The 14,958-nt window shown below is 37.0% G+C and overlaps 1 protein-coding gene across 8 annotated transcripts in view; it reads left to right on the plus strand.

Annotated features, from left to right (window-relative positions):
* TFDP2 (transcription factor Dp-2) overlaps positions 1 to 14,958 on the plus strand; it is a 63,829-nt gene that overhangs the window by 36,962 nt on the left and 11,909 nt on the right. For 7 of the 8 annotated variants that reach the window (XM_033005512.2, XM_033005513.2, XM_033005520.2 and 4 more), the window contains 6 exons: positions 731 to 778; positions 2,161 to 2,323; positions 2,863 to 3,009; positions 5,409 to 5,477; positions 6,994 to 7,145; positions 11,602 to 11,768. In XM_033005512.2, coding sequence (XP_032861403.1) covers positions 731 to 778; positions 2,161 to 2,323; positions 2,863 to 3,009; positions 5,409 to 5,477; positions 6,994 to 7,145; positions 11,602 to 11,768 — 746 coding nt within the window. The remainder of the gene's footprint in view (positions 1 to 730; positions 779 to 2,160; positions 2,324 to 2,862; positions 3,010 to 5,408; positions 5,478 to 6,993; positions 7,146 to 11,601; positions 11,769 to 14,958) is intronic. The other variant, XM_033005514.2, reaches the window with a different exon arrangement.

Here is a 14,958-nt window from a genome sequence, read left to right on the forward strand (position 1 = left end):
AGCTGTCTGAGTATCTGCTGTGAGCCCTGGTTTTGAAACGGCAGGGTAACAACATGAAGTAATTTATCGATAGTTCTCAAGCAATGTGCATTATATCAGTTGCAAGAATAAAAGACAAGTTTGGAATACAACTTCTGAAGTCTGCTTGCCACAGCTAATAAACTGAGCGATGATGAAAGATGACTGCTACTCCTATGCAAAATTCATCTCGGCTGCTTCTTCAGAGTATCTCTCTTCAGCTCTGTATGCATCTGCTCTAATATGCATATGTTCAGTGGTTTATCTTGTTTTTTCTTTAAAGATACCAAAACATCCAATGTCCTGAAAATATAGAATATATCTTATGTGATGTTTAAAGGCCTTTTTCTTCCCCATGGAGGAATTTTAAATGGGAATTTTCAAAGGACCCCAGCTTCTCCTTTTTGATGGGATTTGGTTATCTAGCTCACATCAGTACTTCCTATAGCTCCAGATGAAGGGGCTTCCCTGAAATCCTATGGGCAGTGCACACTGAAACTGGGAATAGAACTCGTCTGGCAGTGAGCTCAGACAACCACCAAAGTCCTAACCTCCTTATCTCAAATTTTGTCGAGCTTTGTGTGTGCTGTTTTCCCTTTTCAGTAAACATGTAACAGCGAACAGTAGTACCTAGCTAGGTCCCAAATACATTGATTTTGTTGGTCTAAATATATAATGTTATTTTCATTAAGTTTGAATTGTCATTTCTTAGGGACAGAAAACGGACTCGAGAATTTATAGAATCAGATTTTTCAGAAAGGTGAGTATTATTGCACATGCATTTTATGTATACAGTCATGCCTGTTTTACTTCATCAGATCTGCCCTTCAGAGAGATGGGTGTCCAGCTCCCACTTACAGTGGTTATCACTCCTCAGTGTAAAAGCTATGTTGTATGCTTTTCCTTGTAGTTATAATTCATTACTCTTTGCTTTATCACTCCTGATAAATATATTTGCTGTTACAGGTGATACTGGGAGTTGTGAAAAACAAACACACCGCATCTTCAGAAACAGGATTGTTCTAGTTTTCAGTGTGACAAATACTTGTAAACAGATGATCTTCTTTGCTTCTGAAACTTCTTTGAGTGCATTCAAAGTAGTTTTATTCGTTTAGCTATCAGGGGCTACTTGAGTTCTCAAATTGAGTAACAGCATAAGGATTAGGAGCGTTGGTTTTTTAAAATCTTCTGGTGCTCCTTTCCACTCTTCTTTTTCTTCTGTATTTCTTTCCAGTGGTCTGTTTACTTAAATACATTCAAAATTTTGAAAAGCGTTCTTGTATTTTAATGTTTTCCTTGGCTTGTTACTGTTTACAGAACTAGGCCTTTTTCTGTAAAATAACAGATCTTCCAGAAACATATCATCAAACTAACTTGTAAAACTGTAATTAAAAAACAAAACAAAACAAAAAAAAACACAAACAAACAAAAAAACCCCACAGCTGAGCTTTTTAAAGGTTTCTGTTGAAATATTCATCCAAATCTAGCTTGTGTGATAAAACCAATTGCTCCTGTTTTTGTCAGTATCTAAGTTCTTGTGTTTCTGGAGGAAGGAAGTGAATAGAAAATAACCCTAACAGTTGCCAGTTACTGATTTGGCACCATAAAACCCAGTGAATATGTACTTAATCTCCACAAAAGAGATTTTTGTATCTTGGTCTTAACTGATGGCATGGATATTAAAGATGGTCATTAGAAGAATAAGGTGTCTTCTGCTGTATGGTAAATAGGGATGTCTAAGCCTTTCTATTTTAAGCACAAACACGAGTATTCCTTGTAAATCTGGCTTCCAGGCACATAAACACCCTGTGAGGTTTTCCACCTTCTTTTGGATGTTCTTTTGTGAAGCTACCTGGAGATGAATTACAAATCCAGTTTTTTAAACATCTGCCCAGCACCATGTTTTCAAATACTATCAATGTAGAAATCACTGAGAAGGGGAAGGGGCTCCCAGTGTACTTTTTTGCCAACTTGTAAGAAACAAGAAACTGATTCAAAAAAGCAGAACAGTTTTATTTTTCATTTAGGTAGTACATAATGTCAGGAGTCCTGATTTCCTGTTGCAACAGGTAGAGCTTTTGCTGTGTAACAAAGTATCTTATTAACATTCTATGAATAAAAATAACTATTTTTCTCTTCCAGTAAGAGAAGCAGAAAAGGAGATAAAAATGGGAAGGGTCTGAGGCATTTTTCAATGAAAGTATGTGAAAAAGTTCAACGTAAAGGAACAACTTCATACAATGAAGTTGCTGATGAGCTGGTATCAGAATTCACAAATTCTAACAGCCACCTAGCTACAGATTCGGTAAGCAAATACGTCTTGAAATTTATTACAAATTTTGTCTGGTTTATCATGGAATTCTGTTCCTTCTGTTTCTGCACTGTCCTGCCACACTCTATACTTTCCTTTGCCTAACCATTTCCCAAATATAAAGACTTACCCTCTGAAATTTAAAAATACAGAAATAAAATGAAGAACTGAACTCCCTCTAAATTATAAACAAAATAGGGAAGTCCACCAAAAGTATTACCCTTTAAAAAAGGCTACTGTTGTACCCACCATGTGTGGTGGTGTCAGGCTTTTCAACTGTAACAGACTTGCCATGATGGGAATTTGCTGCATAGAGGCTTCAAGCAGGTGTGAAGCTTCCATTTGTAACCAAAAGTGCTCATGAGGTATCCAGGTAGTAGCACAGGTGAAGGCATCGTATTTTAATACCACTCTGGTGTGAACTGCCATTTTGGCTTTTTATCTTCTCTACCTATCTATGAAGGATGAGTTTAATTTTTTTTTTTCCCTTGTGGAATTCTTTTGTTGTAATAAATGCTGCATTGTTTTCTTAGCAGGCTTATGATCAGAAAAATATTAGACGGAGAGTTTATGATGCCCTTAATGTCCTGATGGCAATGAATATAATTTCAAAGGAGAAGAAGGAAATCAGATGGATCGGCCTTCCTACAAATTCAGCTCAGGAATGTCAGAATCTAGAGGTAAAGTGAGGTAGATGGGAAGTTCTGTACAGGTCACAAGTTGTGATAATGGAGCTCCTCTACTTTAGAAGAGGGGTTTTTTTTCAGTTTGAACCTGACTGGTTTTGATACTTCCATGCTATGAAAATACAACTTCTGATATTTGAATAAACTGAAAAGCTGTGTTTATGTATGCTTAGTTCAGGTTTATTTAGTATACATTGTATAAAGTTAAAAAAAAATAAAACAAAACAAACACATCTTTACCTTACAAAAGTGGACATTGATAAATCAGGGATTACTTTTAAGATTGAAGTCTGTAGTAGTTTGAATTACCAGAAGAAAGTCAAAAGAATTTATGGGTTAGTTATACTTACAAAATGGTATACATTTGAAAGGAGACGAGTTTTCTATTAATGCCTGTACTTAGGAATGCCATTCAGAGGAAATTACATGGGAAAGTAATTGCTGCTAAGATGTCAAATACTAGTTTTGAACTGGCAGGGGGGAAAAAAAAAAGTTTACTTATTTATTATTTCCATTATTTTTTCAGCAGGCTGAGAGTTACCATGTTTTTGCAGGGATGCCAGAATTTATATGCACAAATGTTGCTTGTCCTTCAGGACTAATGCTCCAGAAATAAAAAGCACAAGTTGCTGTATTTACTGCAGAGTGCTGTAATGACTGTCTGTAAATACATCTTAATATGTATTGTATTTGTGATACCTGTGATGTTAAATATCTTAAAGGTGGGTGGGGTGCCTCTCTAGTACAGAACAACTTTTTTTTTTGTGCAGATTCATTTGCATCAATTGACTTTCTAAATGGGATAAGAAAAAAGCTTTTACTATACTTGTCCATTACAGCAACTTGGAAGATACGCCCACCCCAGGAGTATGCACATGCTCAATCATTATACTCCAGGATTCTTTTTTTTTTAAGTTATGGATAAATCTACATTTTACATGCATTCATGTGAATGCATTCTCTTCAGTATAAGTTATTGTTACAAAGATAGAACTTCAATTTCATTGTGTTATCTACAGTGATCATATGCTATTTGCTGTTTCAGGCTCTAATTACATATGCACAAAATGGAAGCTAGGCATATTTTCTTAAAAGGTTGCTTCCTATGACATAATAGAAAACAATAGAAAATAAAACTGCATTTTTATGGTGTGAAAATCAGAATTAATTTTGCTTTTAAAGCTGTATAAAGTGCCAACTCTTCTTAGAGTGTAATTTCATAAGAAGATTACCAGCACAAAAGTGAGAAATTGGTACAAAAAAGCATGTTATGTAGAAACCGTATCTACATGAGATCTGTACTGTTTATGGGACTTAAGGGTTATAGATTTGTCCCAGCAAAGAAAGTAATCTACCCTGCTCTGAAGGAAGCCTTTTAAAAGCTAGGGTGTGTGTAAACCACCACAAAGGAACATTGTAAATAAACTAGGGTGGTTTAGGGCAGCTGAGTTTTAAAAGACTGCATCATTTAATTTCAGTGGTTGAATGAAAAGGTAACGTATGAGTTTCATATTTTTGGGAGCAGTGGTACAGTGCTGGCACCAACAGGATGATGAGGAGAAATACCTTGTAAACATGATGACTCCTGTTCAATTTTTCAGTGTTGCCCCAGGGCACTATTTAAAATGCCGTCCCTTGTACCTGCAGTGTCAGTAGGCATCCAGTCCTGCTGACCCAAGCCCTCCATGCTTGGGCTGAAGATTGCTCTGCCCAGTGAACTGGCACTAACAAAACTGTTGCAAGAAATGGATCCTGTGCTCATGTAAAAAATGTTACCTCTACTCCCTTTTTGTTGTTGAAACCTTGTTAGTTTAACCATCTCAAATGAGTAGTCTAAACAAAAAGTGGAGGTCACTGGAACGGTGCAGGTGATGATCCTGAGCCCAGGCTCCACACGTTTATGTCTAGTAGCTTGCAGCTAGGAGAACATTGGAAGGGAAGTGCACGCTTCTGGGAGTGGAAGGCAGGAAGGAAAAAACCACAACCTGAAGCACCTCCTCAAGCAAGTGTTTAGTTTGGTGCTAATTGGCACTTGGTGCACAACACAAAAGAGGAGGACTGGGTGGGGAAATAATATACAGTCTCTTGTAATAATTCTTCACTGCAGTTAAAATTGTTGACAAAGAAATTAGTTTGTCAGACATGTTCTATGGAGAAACCCATGTGACTATGCAATTATTCTGTTTGAAAAAGAAAATATATGGCAAATGGGTAGGGCCAAAAAGACTTGTGTGATTTACCACATTATGGAATTCATCACCATTTACAAAGAAAGTATGGATTTTTGTAATGGTGCTAGCTCTGAGGTGCGCTAGCTCTAAAGCCTGTTCTGTCTGGCACAATGGAACAGACAAGGTAACTAAGTAATTATCTTGATGTGTTTATATTTTAAGATAGAAAAGCAGAAGCGAATTGAAAGGATAAAACAGAAGCGAGCCCAACTACAAGAACTGCTGCTGCAGGTATACTTAACTTTTTTTCTATAAATGAAATTATCAAGTGCAAATCCAGCATGTTAGAACTTCCTAAGTTCTTTCTATATTTATGTAGCAGTTATGATATAGTAGGGAGAAAAGTTTCATGCTTGTGACCTTTCTGGATTGTAGTAGGGGGACCTCTTAGTCCCGCTTTCTGGTTTATTTTTACCTGTTGTAAAACAGTGTGCTGCATCCATGTGCCACAAGCTTCCGTAAGTGTTCTGCTGAGACTTTCTTTGTCGATGTTGGCAGGAATGGGAGCAACTCACAAGTCCCCTTTGACTCCAAGGCCCCCCAGAGTTACCCTCGCTGAGTAATTCTTACTGGAAAATTCCTCTTCGATTCTAAGCAATTAAATTAAAGCTAAACTTGTGTAAATGTGTACAGAGTTGTTGGGGGGGAGACAGATGTTTCTGGATCCTAAGAGTGGAAGGCTGGCAAATCCGGCTTTCTTACATTCTGACACGCACCTTTGGGACAACTTGAATTTTGGCTTTGCTGAAATGCAGTTCAAATGTATCTCTGCTTATAAAGTAACATTTTATAAGTACAGTTATGAGGATTCTTAAGTGTGTTGGTCTGTGTAGACTTTCAGTAATTTTAACACAAACAAACTCTTTTTATGAGGTTACAGGCAATAAGGCTGCATTTTTTTTCCTGGTGCAACTATATTGATACAATTTTAGTGTAATTAGATATACACTGAAACTTTTAAATATCTGATGCTTATCCTTTTTTCATCACCAAAAAATGCTTCTCTACTTAGGGCACAATTCTGATTCTATCTGTCTGACCTAATAAATTAGCAGCTTCTCTAAGAGTAACATGAAATTATCATGGTGAAAATAAGACAACTCAGGCCCTCTTAAAATTAGAGTTGTACTCCCTTACTATCTACAACTGGCATTATTTCCTTGATTATGTTCATTGTCAAGTGCTTTACCAGTCCTCTGGGCTTCTGTCTATCCATCTTCCCCTTAAGTGGAATAACAAATGCCTCAGAATGGGTAAGTACACTGGCTTCCAATCCCTCAAATAACATTTCCTAAAAACACATTTTCATACATACGCAGTCAGATACAAGAATTCAGTAGAGAGCGAGTGGTGTGACAAACATCACCTGTTTAAAAGCTTTCAGAGAATTTCAGAACTCGTCAGAGAGAAAAGAGGATGATGGATGAGAAAGAGGATATGGATCATGGGAAGTGGGGGAATGCTGTTATTCCTGTTAACTGTTGTTTCAGTGTAACTAGTTCCTAGTCTGAGGTGTAATTATGCATGTAACAGAGAAGACCTCTGACTCCAGTGCCTATTCAAAAGGAATGGGGGAACCGTACTTCATCAAGCTTTATTGCTCCTTTCCTGCTGCTTCTTCAGGGATTGTGAGGGGGGCATAACCATCAGGATATGTGTGAAAAATTTGTCTTTAAATTCTGTTCCTGGTGGAAACACTGATCTTTCTTTTATTGTCAGTGATTTTTTCTTTTCTTTCTTTCTACAGCAAATAGCATTCAAAAACTTGGTGCAAAGAAATCAGCAAAACGAACAACAAAATCAAGGCCCCCCAGCTTTGAACTCAACGATACAGCTGCCTTTCCTAATAGTCAACACTAGCAAAAGAACTGTTATAGACTGCAGCATATCAAGTGATAAGTAAGTGTTAATGGAATCAATTTTTAGAATTTTATTTTCTTTGTGGACTGGAATTTTTCTCTGAACAAATGAGAGGAATTTTTCTAGTTTACTAAAAGCAATTATGTATTTAAATTTGCTACTGTCACTTCAGGGGATGTTATGGTTTGGGGTGGTTTTTTTTTTGTTTGTTTGTTTTTTTTTGTTTTGTTTTTTTTTGTTTAATGCAATCACAGTAGTAATAGGAATAAGTTTATCAACATTGCTTTACAACCAGAATGTAAAACAGGCTGACTTTCACTGTTGTAAAAGGCACTTCAGATTGACATTTCAAAGAGTGTTCACTGCACAAGAAAAATAACTGAATGAAATTATATATTACGATAGCACTAGCTTTTAATGAAGCCATGTGGCAGTGCTTCTGAATTCTTCATTCCTAATATGCCATAAATGTATTTAGTCAGAAACACAAGGTGATCCATGTAACACAAAAGTAACATCCTAGAGGTGGTAACCACAACTTTGAAAATTTCTTTTAATAGCAAAAAGGTTGCACCTAGCTCTCTGAAGGAAGAAAAGGAAGGAAATTATATAGAAATTTGAAATAGTGTCTTTGTAAGCAAAGGACTGTAGTTGCACTCTTACATTAATCTGAAAAATCTTCCACTTAAATACTTCTGGGTACTTATGCTTTTCATCCTGTGAAAATATGGCTGAAAGTATGAGGTGCTGTTATGTTAACTATTAATCAGATCAAAACTAGTTTGTTAGCTGAAAATAGCAGGCTTTGCTTTAATACTGTAGATCACAGATTGCTCTCTGTGGTATAGAAATCCTGTACGGAATTTCAAGTCAATTAGCGTACAGCAAAGACAGTTTCTAGTAACCTAAGCACCAGCATGCAAAAAAGCAATACTATTGAAAGTTGAATTTTTGTAGAAAATTGGACTGCAGTCAGATACATTCTGTGACAAAACTTTTGGAACACTCCCATCTGCACAGCAGTTCATCAAGTTGGGAATTTTAGGATCAATGTTGATTTAGCTTAACTATACCCTTATTTTATAGGCATGCTATACAGTTACTGCACTTTTAAGCAGTGCTCTATATTTAGGTTTGAAGTCATTGAAAAGTTGAGTGATTTCATACTGAAACTTCAGAACTGCTGCTTTGAAGTTGCTGGAGATTAAGCTGGCATTTGGGATCTAGAGAAGTATACCACGCTTCTACAATCTCAAACTGTAAGAAAACAGTACTAAAAATGAGCACACAAAAATTAAGTTGTTGATATCTCAGTTTATATAACCCAGCTTCAATATTACTGTCATCTGGAAATCATTAAGTGTACAACCCAAATTAAACAAGCTTTCCACTGTGGGTTTTATTTATGCAACTGATTAGTGGCAGCAGCAGTATGTAGATAAACAGTGCCAGAAACTTCTAGTGTTTAAACCACTATTACATCGATCTGCTAAATAAGGCAGTTGGCAAAAGTGGTCACTCAGTTTGGAGAATTCAAATTCTGTACTTTATTGGAGAGTATTTGTGCTGCCTAGCCACATTACTGGACAGCTTGAGTGCTTGCCCTTCGACTGGTTTCAGCCTCAGTTAATAACCCACTGTTGTAATGGGCTTCCATTTGCCTTTCTGCTCCCAAGTAACATTTTTATAAAGCACTGGTTGGTCGTTATTTATGATGCAACAGCAGGTGATGTTAGAAAGTCCAGTGAACAGATAAGCTCACAGCACTAGCTACTCAAAATTGTATTTACAGAGGATCTTAGAAAAGAAAGTAACTGCATGGGCAAATGGTACATATTAGGGGGATTTAGCATCATGAGGAACGTAGGCTTGTGTCTTGTCAAGTTTTTTCCTACGCAAGAACAGGCTTTATCTAGCCAAACCAGAATGAAATGTCTCACGTGTAAAACAAAGAGGGTATTGGGCAAGTTTTGTTTAGTTTGAGAAGGCAGTTGGGTGCCAAGCAGCATACTGGGAATGATGTTTCCAACGTTGGAGTAAAGAAACGTAGAGTCTTCAGATAAAAAGGAAGTTGTTAAAAATTATGTTGAAAAGATGAGGCACCTGAACAGGAAAAATGTATTTAGTATATACAGTGTTTTATATAAATGCTGTAGGTATTACAAGAAAGGGAAAAGAAAGGAACCAGAATACCTAGTTTTAATCAAGCATTCAGACACAATAGCTGTGTCAGAAACTTGGAAAACTAGAACATCTTTATTCTGATAGGAAATGCAGATGATTTTGCCATTGGAGATACAATGCTATACATTAGAGAAAACGTGTAGGAAGTAGGCTTTTGTACCCTTAGAGAAATAATTGCTGGCAAAAGCAGAAAATCCAGATTAAATTCATCGTTGATCAAATTTGCACTTATGGGAAAGGGACAGGAGCCGTACCCAAACTTTGCATACACAGAATTGGCCCCTGGACCTGGCTTTTAGCACTGAATAATCAGATAGCAGCCCAGCAGATCATTCTGTGAGAACACAAGTTTCTCAATAATGGCCAAAATAATGCTGGGAATTATTAGGAAAACCAGTACGAAATACAGTGTAAAACTAGGTACATACAGTGCTTTTATATCTGGAATACTATATGCTGTCTTGTTCTTGGGAAGAGTATAGCATAACCAGGAGAGATGCAGGAGGGCATCAAAACTGCCCAAAGCTATGGAGAGGCTTTCACAGAAGGAACAGATGGACTCTTTGGCCTAGAAGAGAGAGGACAGTGAATCCACAGGTGTCTATAAAATCATGGGTGACATGAGGAGTGTGCATAGAGAACAGATGAACACAGTTGCTTATTAAAGTTGAGACATTAAGGGAAGACATGAGGTGACAGGTTTCAGACAAAAAGAATGCAAGTGGTTTTGTAACAGTCAGTCTATGCATATCATGGCGTTTGATGTTGTTCATGCCAAAAATTTACGTAAGTTCAAAAAGAGTTCATGTCAAGTCCCTGGATGAAAATCTTTTCCTCAAATAGCTCTTGCCAACTAAGGTAAAAGTGTAAGGACTTCATATATCAGAGGCTGCAGGTTGCTAGAAACTATACTGCCGAAGCATTACTTAAGTTTCTTTGTTTGGAAATTTGGAGGGGGGGAAAAAGGAGTTATGCTCCTTTCTAGCATCCAGTATTTTACCACAACATATGGGAGGAGAAATGTAGAGTTAGCAATAAATACAGCCTTGAATCTGGTGCCGTAAAAGCTGAATTCGGTTATTGCTTAGTTAACTACCCAGCTTGTGAGTAGCAACTTGGTATGACACGGGTCTCCCACCCCCTGCTTGTGTAAACATAGTTATGTGACTTCAGCTGCGCCACTAGGTAGCAGGGATGAACTGTACCAATTCAAGCTGTGGTGACAGCACTTATTATCCCTTTTAATGTGGTTACACTTAAAAAAAATATAGCTGCATAAAGAATAGGTTTTACAAGTAATATCATATGAGTCACAAAAGAAATGATTCCTGTAACTGGCAATTACACTTAGTACAAAGCATGTAGATGTCTAGGTGAAAATTTTGTGTATAGGCACAAAAAGATGTAACTCTTCCAAACTTACTGGATCAGGTATAAGAAAATGAGCATTAAAAAAACCTATTAAGAAAATCCATGTGACGAGCTTGGAGAGCTAATGGAAGACCTACCAGTGAGTTGTATTTTTAAAGATAATATGTCATGGACAGGTTGCTTTGCCAGTCATAAGGGGTTCCTCAGCAGAAAATGAGGTACTGGGAACTAGCCTTACATTGTGATCCCTGGCCCAGTGCTGTCTGGGGTTTTAATAGCCTGTGATCATAGCATAAGGTCAGTCTAGATGCCTCTGCTTTTCTTAAACCTCTTATTAACTTTATATCACTATTTCCACTTCTATATGCAATGAAAAACATTTTGAGAGTCCTGCAGCAGAAATACTGGGTTGTGAACATACACAGGACTCCGAACAGACTGCTTTGCTAGCTGCATCCAAATGCATCCAAAAAAGCAAAGTTATACCAAGGTAAATAGGTCGGTTCACAGGAGGAGTGTTGCACATTAGAACAGAAAGTGAAATATAGAAGAAGCAAAAAGAAAATAGTTATTTTGGTGACAGGGCTGCAGGTGACCTTTAAAAGTACTGGATTTACTACAGGTGAAGGTTCATGTTTAGTACGGCCTCCCTCTTCCCCTTTGAGTCTGTTTAATGAGGTAGAAAATTTAGACTCTCTTCCTGCAGTGGGGAAGTTCCTTTAGTTGCGAAAGGGCCTTTTAAAACCCTGTAGGCATGCCAGTCACAGAAGCAGAAGAGAAAAAGCATTTGCTGCATTTTTTTTTCCCCTTAAGAACCCTTTACAGATAATGAAGAATCCAGACACTTACCTCAGTGCATACCAACGAAAAAGGAAAAATAGGCAAAAAGGCATAACTGTGCTCTTTTCAAAACCATCTCACTTTGACTTTTTACATGCAGATTCGAGTATCTCTTTAATTTCGATAACACTTTTGAGATTCATGACGACAGTGAGGTGCTGAAGAGAATGGGAATGTCCTTTGGGCTTGAGGCAGGCAAATGCTCTGCTGAGGACCTAAGAACTGCAAAATCCCTGGTGCCAAAAGCTTTAGAAGGCTACATCACAGGTAAGTTAGATAAAACGTCTAAATATTGTTCCTGATCAAAATCATAACTGAAGCAAATTGAATGACATTAACCTACATAGGTATGTAACATCTGAAATTGTGTGGGAGCTCATGTAGGGTCAGTACATAAATGAGGTTTTTTACAGTTAATTTTGCAAGGTTTATCATAGTTGTCCTGTAAACTTAATTCACACTGATTTATAACAACCACCTTCTGAGTGAGCTGCCTTATGAAGAAATTATTTCTGAAGTAACAAAATTGACACCAAAGAGAGTTTTTCACGGGTTAATATTAATTTTGAATAACTGGATGTGTGGAGGAACAAACTGGAAGGCAGCTCTTCCCAAGTTGAGGAGGAAAAGGAAAGAGAAAGAGCATCTTCAGCTGGTGGAGCGTAATCTGTATGTGACCTGGCTGCATTTGCACTTTACTTTGCCCAAGGCAGGTGAGCTCTGCTGGGAATTCTCTGTATGTGTCTGTGTGAATGTGCTCAGTGTACTCAGTACATGAATGGTAGGCTCTCCCATGTCCAGTCATTTGCACACTTCCTTAACATAGAAATTAGCAATCCTTGGATAAAACGTGTGGCCAGCAAGTGCCATCTGAGAACTGAGCTTCTCTAAATAAAGCAAGAAGCTCCAAAGAGTTCCAGGGCGAGTGTCCCGTGGAACAGGAACAGACTGTTTGAACAGGTCACACTTAAATAGCCTCAAACATAGGTCTGCAGTGCTGCATCTGGACTAGCGCTGCTAAGGTCAGTAATCACTTCCTTTAGTTAGTCAGACTACATTCCTCTTGATCCACCTAAAGCTTAAATTTAGCCCAACATTTTTTCGAGTTTCTACAGACCTTCCTTTTTGAGGAAAGGGGGAACAGAACTATTGCCCAGGCTTCTCTACTAACTAGGCTTTGGTCTTGTTTAAATTACAGTAGTGTGAAACTGTGTCTTTCACACAGGGAGGTTGGAAACTTCAAACATTTGACTTTTAATTTTTGTACAACTTTACTAAAGTTGATTCCCTTGTGTTGGCAACATTTAATCTTCATGTCAGAATCTTTTAAATGCAGGCTTTATAGTAAAAATGCTATTCTGTTTTGTTAAGAAAAATACAGTTAAGTAGTCAGGAAGCTCAATACGTGTTTTTGTATTCTTGATTTTACCATGTGAGAAAATTAAGAATTAAACAGTTTCTTAAAATTTGTAATGTCAAAACTGCTGGATATAGATTAGAATTCAGTTACATTCACTAAAATTAGTACATTTTAAATGAGTTAATGTTTCAAACTACATCAAATGTACTTACGTTTATCAACACTTGGTTGTGTTTTCATGCTCCTCTTGCCCTGTGGCTTTTAAAACAAAGATTTCATATTTTAATTTCGGTCAATTTTGAAATTACACACTAAGTCTCGGTAAGGCTGCACTGGTGCCAAAAAGAGAATTTGAAAAAAATCTTGGTTTGCTCCTTGCAGGTTCATTCAACTAAAAATTACCCACCATGTGATTTACCACCAAGATAAAAAGGGGGAAAGGAGCAGAACCCACATCTTTTATTAGTCTTGCAGTCTTCAACTTAACTGCTCCCATGTATTGAGGAGCAAACTAGAATTTCTATTTAATTTTAAACCCGCATTATCTTCAGAGAGTAGGGGTTCTTTACATTTGGAAAAAACCCTGTGTCATTACACTATTTACTGAGTAAAACCAGCTTTTAAAGATTAAGCAATAAAACTACATGTCTAAACTAGTGATTAGCAGTTCATTTTAGTTTCTTTTGAAAAAATTTCAGTCACACCAATGTACTGCTGGTGGGGTTTTTTATTGAAAGCATTAAAGGCAAAACAACCGTGATGTTCCTGTGCAAGTGAGAAACAAGTAATACTCTGTTTCAGTGAAACTAAACAGAAAAAAACAGATCCTAAGATTGAATATTCTTGAAGAATGTTGTGCTTAGGGTTTTTTCCCTACTAGCAGACCAGCAGCCAGAAACCTATCTCGAATTTTAATCACAAGAAATATATTGATTTTACTTTTTATTCAGAATAATAATACCCTCTTCAAATGTGGGTTACATTCAGCTGTTTCAGCCTCTGAAAAAATTAGTCCAGAAGTGTTGTTACTAGAGTATGTACAATTATTTTAAAGGTTTCTTCTATCTGTTGCTTGCTACTTACTTACACAACACAGATCTACAATTAAGGAGGTTTCTAATGGCAGTAACTGACAAATAAGGGAAACTGATTTAAACGTTTTGCACAATACTTGAAAAGCCAGCATTTACCCAATTACATATTTTCGGTTAAGCTTAACCTTCCATTTTAACCCTGGCAGTCTTTAGATGCTGCTTCTTACAGTACAACAGTATTGAAAAGGAAGGCTCATCACTAGTTTTTAGAATTCATAGTTACTTCCATAGCTGTCATGATGGTACTTAGAAGTACACTGGCCTCAGTGACTGCTATACAAAAAAAACAAATCAAGGTTTCTTATTTATTCACTGACTAAATTCATTACAATCAAGATTAAACTTCTCCCATACTAGCCAACCCCATGAGCTCAACTGCTGTAGAAACCAGTCCTGTTCTAGTATGTCGAAGTAGTGAAGTCATTGCCCATACAATGTTAGTTTGACCTTAGCCAGATCATCTGGTTTTTTTTCCAGGAAAAGTATGACTCCAAACACTATCAATAGTTTGTACTGTAATGCTTGCTAATAGGAATGGAGAAAGAAGTCTAAACTGGTTCAATTAAATTTAAAATTGACAAAAAAACTTGGACCATCTCAGCTTTAAAAAAAAGTAACTTCTAGTTGCATTAAACACGTCAAATAATTTGCTTGGAAGTGCTGAACTGATTCCATTCAGCAACTGATAGCCATTCTTCAAGTGCCCTAATTTGATAAACACAGTGTTTTCCAGGTTTCCTGATGTTTTAGCAAAAAGATGAGGGGTTTTTAATACATATTGGAAGTACTTACATATTGGAGGTACTTACATTGGTATGATCTTGAAGTGTCTGACTCCCATTGAAATCAGCAGAGGCTAAGGCATATCCACACCATAAAGAAAAATATTATGTGTATCTTCAATGATGTTTGTAACACATTTTTCTGCCGCTTGCTTGTCATAACTAATGCAGATTTCTAAAACTGGCGTGATTTGACCTTACATTTGCTTGTTTCCCAAGAG

Source organism: Tyto alba, unplaced genomic scaffold, assembly GCF_018691265.1.
Source record: "Tyto alba isolate M040663 unplaced genomic scaffold, T.alba_DEE_v4.0 Super-Scaffold_10, whole genome shotgun sequence".
Lineage (NCBI taxonomy): Eukaryota > Metazoa > Chordata > Aves > Strigiformes > Tytonidae > Tyto > Tyto alba.